This window comes from Podarcis melisellensis, assembly GCF_964234715.1.
Source record: "Podarcis melisellensis genome assembly, chromosome: 1".
Lineage (NCBI taxonomy): Eukaryota > Metazoa > Chordata > Lepidosauria > Squamata > Lacertidae > Podarcis > Podarcis melisellensis.
Window position 1 is genome coordinate 35,510,781 of NC_138528.1, and position 4,669 is coordinate 35,515,449.

The 4,669-nt window shown below is 38.0% G+C and overlaps 1 protein-coding gene across 2 annotated transcripts in view; it reads right to left on the reverse strand.

Moving 5' to 3' along the window:
* Window positions 1-4,669, reverse strand: part of SCFD1 (sec1 family domain containing 1) — a 39,560-nt gene that overhangs the window by 34,337 nt on the left and 554 nt on the right. Inside the window, exons 2-4 of one of the 2 annotated variants that reach the window (XM_081886804.1) lie at window positions 3,043-3,113; window positions 1,187-1,275; window positions 287-377 (exon numbers count right to left, since the gene is read on the reverse strand). In XM_081886804.1, the coding sequence (XP_081742930.1) occupies window positions 287-377; window positions 1,187-1,275; window positions 3,043-3,113 (251 nt within the window). The remainder of the gene's footprint in view (window positions 1-286; window positions 378-1,186; window positions 1,276-3,042; window positions 3,114-4,669) is intronic. The other variant, XM_081886805.1, reaches the window with a different exon arrangement.

The following is a 4,669-nucleotide window of genomic DNA, read 5'->3' on the forward strand; positions in this document are numbered from 1 at the left end:
TACAGCAGTAGCAAGCTGTCTCTCCTAAATGCCAACGACACTTAAGAACCTCTCAGATCCATAGCATAACCACTGTAAGTAGTAAGAGTATTTTCTAAGGAGTTGGCTCATCACTGGATTTGCTGATGTGGAGTACATGCTGCAAACAATGAAGTCACAGCCCTAACATCTATGCAACTGAAGCATAAACACTACCTTTTATCTGGCAGTAAAACAAAGTCCAGTTTCTTGTGTTACAACATGAATTTTTAAACTCTTACAATGGACATTAAGCACGTCACACTACCTGGCACAGCCTGTCAATATTTTCCTCTGTTGGCATTACAAAATATATTGCTGGAACGTCTGGTATAGAATCTCGATCGGAGTGCAGAAGACTGGAAATAAAAGAACAAGCTTCATTTGTGAACTGTTCTACTCTTTCTTGAAACAAATGGAACAACAAAAAGCCCTAGAAACAAAAAAGGCTTCAACGGCTTCAATCATATGCACACTTGCTTAGGGCAGAGCTTGACCGTGCAATCAGCCTTCTTCCAAGTAATCATCTATTGGATTGGGCACACGGCACTTTCTACATAATTTGCTGATGCAGAAGTAATGCTAGTTTTTCTTTAATTGCAGTTTAACTGAAAGCCTGCCCAAGGAAGGTGAATTCCTTTCTCTCCTGTTCCCTTCACTATAGTTAAGCAGTTTGTTGACCACACATCATGAATTGCAATCAAGGTTAACCACGGCATCTCAGTGTACCCATTCATAGCTTGTATGATTAGTCTGAAAAAAGGAAAAGGAGCTGTCTCAGGTGTTTCAAAACTATGACTTGAAAGGTAGATTGCATAGACATAAGTATAATGAAAATATATTTTTCAGATATGCTCTTACTGTATGCCCAGTAACTTGCAAAATTAAAATTGTTTTCAGCCTTCTCTTAATTTTGTAATCAATGTAATGGATTTATGTACTGTTTTAGGTAAAGACTGGCATACGTAGACATGCCAGAAGCTTCAGTCTGCTCTTTACAAGATACATCACTGTAAGCATAAGTAGCATCCTTCAGCTTGCCATTATTGACCAGTTACCCAGCTGGTGGTTTAACATCCAACCTTATCCTCCTCACCATAAAAAAACACGTTTTTTCAAACAACGTATAAAGTAACACAACTGCAAACGTATACATATAGATACATACAGATGTAAAGTAATGCCCATGTCTCTTAATTCTTTCACTGACAATAATGGAGATATTATATCTTGGCCAAATCTGTCATAAATGAGAACCTGCAACACAAAAATACCTATTAGCATAATTCCAGTAAGGAACATGACATATTTGGGGGAGAGGATAGGACTCTTTTGAGGTCAACCAATCAGAGAGGAAGAAGAATGCTACGGTCAGGTTTTATTAGTTGCATACACACTAAGCAAACTAGAAAGCAATGTCAGTGCATGGATCACCATTCACTTCAGTGGGGCCTGAGCAGAGGTTGTGCTTTATGTCCATGAGCTTGTAATTATTTAACAAATAAAGGGGTCTTAAGCAACATTTCAGATCTGAAGGAGTCAGTCACATTCTCATATGCTTTGAAATAAATACAGTGGTACCTCAGGTTAAATACGCTTCAGGTTACATATGCTTCAGGTTACAGACTCCACTAACCCAGAAATAGTACCTCGGGATAAGATCTTTGCTTCAGGATGAGAACAGAAATCATGCTCCGGCGGTGCAGCCGCAGCAAGAGGACCCATTAACTAAAGTGGTGCTTCAGGTTAAGAACAGTTTCAGGTTAAGAATGGACCTCCGGAACAAATTAAGTATGTAACCAAAGGTACCACTGTAATTTCCTTTAAAACATATTATTATTTAAAAAAATGAAAACAACAGGAAAACATTTAAAAATATTGTTTAACATTACATTTTTTTAAAAAAATAAGGGCAGCCTGTCATACAAAACCAAGAGAGAATATTTGGACATAATAACTAACCATGATTTATTGTGAAGGGAATAATTCTAGATGAACCATGGGCTAAAATGCTTTTCCTGCTCCCTCCAGTGCAGTTGAATTAATGTTTTTTCCCATGTTTTTGATTAAACACTGTTTAGTGTCTAAATCAATCAATCTCAATGTTATGTCTCAAGCTTCAACTGTACAGTGGTACCTCTAGATACAAACTTAATTCATTCCGGAGGTCCATTCTTAACCTGAAACTGTTCTTAACTAGAGGAGTGCTTTCACTAATGGGGCCTCTTGCTGCCGCTACACTGCCAGGCACCCAATTTCCATTCTTGTCCTGGGGCAAAGTTCTCAACTCGAGGTAACTCTTCCATGTTAGCGGAGTTTGTCACCTGAAGCGTTTGTAACTGGAGATACGACTGTATTTAATGTTGTTTGTCAAAACCAGGCAGCTTCATAATATATGGTTTGTTTCAAGCAAATCAGAGTTAAGATTAACTGGAGTTTCTCAGGGTCACACAACACAGCAAGCCTCAAACAAAAGAAAGAAAGAAAGAAAGAAAGAAAGAAAGAAAGAAAGAAAGAAAGGAAAAGCTTCAGAGCTCCTCACTGCAGCCATGCCAGAGAAGGAGGGAATGGGGCAGTGTGCATCTGATGCTCACCTAGCTAGTTCCTGTCAGAATTAAAAAAGTGTTTTATGATAACATCTGGACTTAAAAACCAACTGGAAAAGGTAACATGCACAATAAAGGCTGAAATGGTTCTATAATGCAACATTAAAACACAGTCACAAACAATGTTTCTTAAACCATTAGTACAGTTTCCTCAATAAAATCCATCACCAGTGTCAAATACACTACCAAAGTAATTACTTCTATCTACTCAGCTATGTTTACTTTCAGAGCTCTTCTTTATGCAGTTCTATGGGGTCACGAAGAGTCGGACACAACTAAACAACAATATAATTAAAACACTTTCAAAAACCTATTTCGTAAAGCTATAAAATGTCATTTTCAAGAACAAGGCAAATAAGTTAATTTGAAACTAGAAATGATTACCATGGATGTAAAATTGGCATATAGTTTGACTTACTTTCCATACTGGTTCACCTGTACTGTTTTTAACAGGTGGCACATTGAAATTCAACATACGTTTTAGAGCCACTGAAAATGAGAGAAAAGAGGATTTTGAATAGTTTTGAAAACGTATGACTAACCACATAAAATCTATTGAGAATGTTTTCAAAATATTGCAATCTGCTTATATGTTATTTCGAAATAACAATGCTAGAGTTTATTTATTTGAGATTATTGTAGTCAAGCAAAACAAAAAAAATTCCTTCCAGTAGCACCTTAAAGACCAACTAAGTTAGTTCCAACTAACTTAGTTGGTCTTTAAGGTGCTACTGGAAGGATTTTTTTTTGTTTTGACTATGGCAGACCAACACGGCTACCTATCTGTAACTGTAGTCAAGCAGTATATAAATTGTTAAAATAAAATAAATACAGAGGCCATGGCTGCTGCCTTATTTAAATTGATAACAACATTTGTCAAGATGTGTGGATATTGTAGCAACTGAAGAGACAAGAACCTAGGAGCAGAAACCTGGTCTTGTAAAATAACAGTACGTTTCCATTGTACTTCCTATGTACCAAAGCCTTCTTATACTCAGAGACATAAGTATGATGAAAATTGATGTGAAAGTCATATTAGATATTCCCAAGGCTCTGCCCTGAGACTAAAACTTTTAAAATAATCCATGAACAAACGCTCGAATGGGGGGAAAATGGCAAAGGAGATTCAGCAGAAAGTGTAAAGTGTTGCACACAAGGGCACTGAAATTACATATATGCTGTCAAGTCCAAACTGGTAGTGACTTCTCAATATCTCTGACATAAGAAGAATGAAACTGTAATAAAAAATGTGTGTGTGTGTTGAAGTCTGATGAAGACGTCTAGTCCTAAACTCAAACGCCGACATGGGTGAGTCCATGAAGATTTCATACACCTTTACTGTTTGTGTTCCAGAATGGTACTAATAAATATATGTTCAGTATGGAATGCTTTGGCAATTAGAAGCCATTGGGACATACTACACCGACCTGCTTCTGACTGGATAACATAGGCAAATCTATTTGTTTGAAACAACCTTCCCCAACCTGGTAACCCCCAGATGTTCTGGACCATAAGTCCAACCAGTGCTGATTGTGGCTAATGGGAACTAGTCCAAAAACAACTGGAGGACACCAAGTGGAGGAACTTGAAGGGCTGTGCTTCAGTTTGGAGTAGTAACACCAGCCATTAAAATCACAGGAAAACACCCAGCCTAAAACCATCACGATTGCATAGATGACATGTTCAGAACTCCTCGGAGCACAGCTTGAAAAGATGAAAAAAATGCTGACTCTGATAAACCTTATATTTTCCTTTGAGGATGATGCATATAAGGTACTAAAGGGGCATTTCTTGGGGATCATTTGTTCTTGTATCTTCTAACAATGCCTTGAGAATTGCTTAACGCGGGTAGGCGGATGATGCAAAGGCTGCTTTTAACAACGAACAGCACTGACTCCCCTTTAAGTTTAAGGGCTCTTTTGGAATAACTGCAATGTCCATGAAACTGTGACGGCAGTCTCTCTGTGGACATGGTGGGGTGGGGTGGATCCCCCCCCCTTTTGTACCAACTTAAAATTCCGTAGTGGTCTATGAAGTGCCTACTG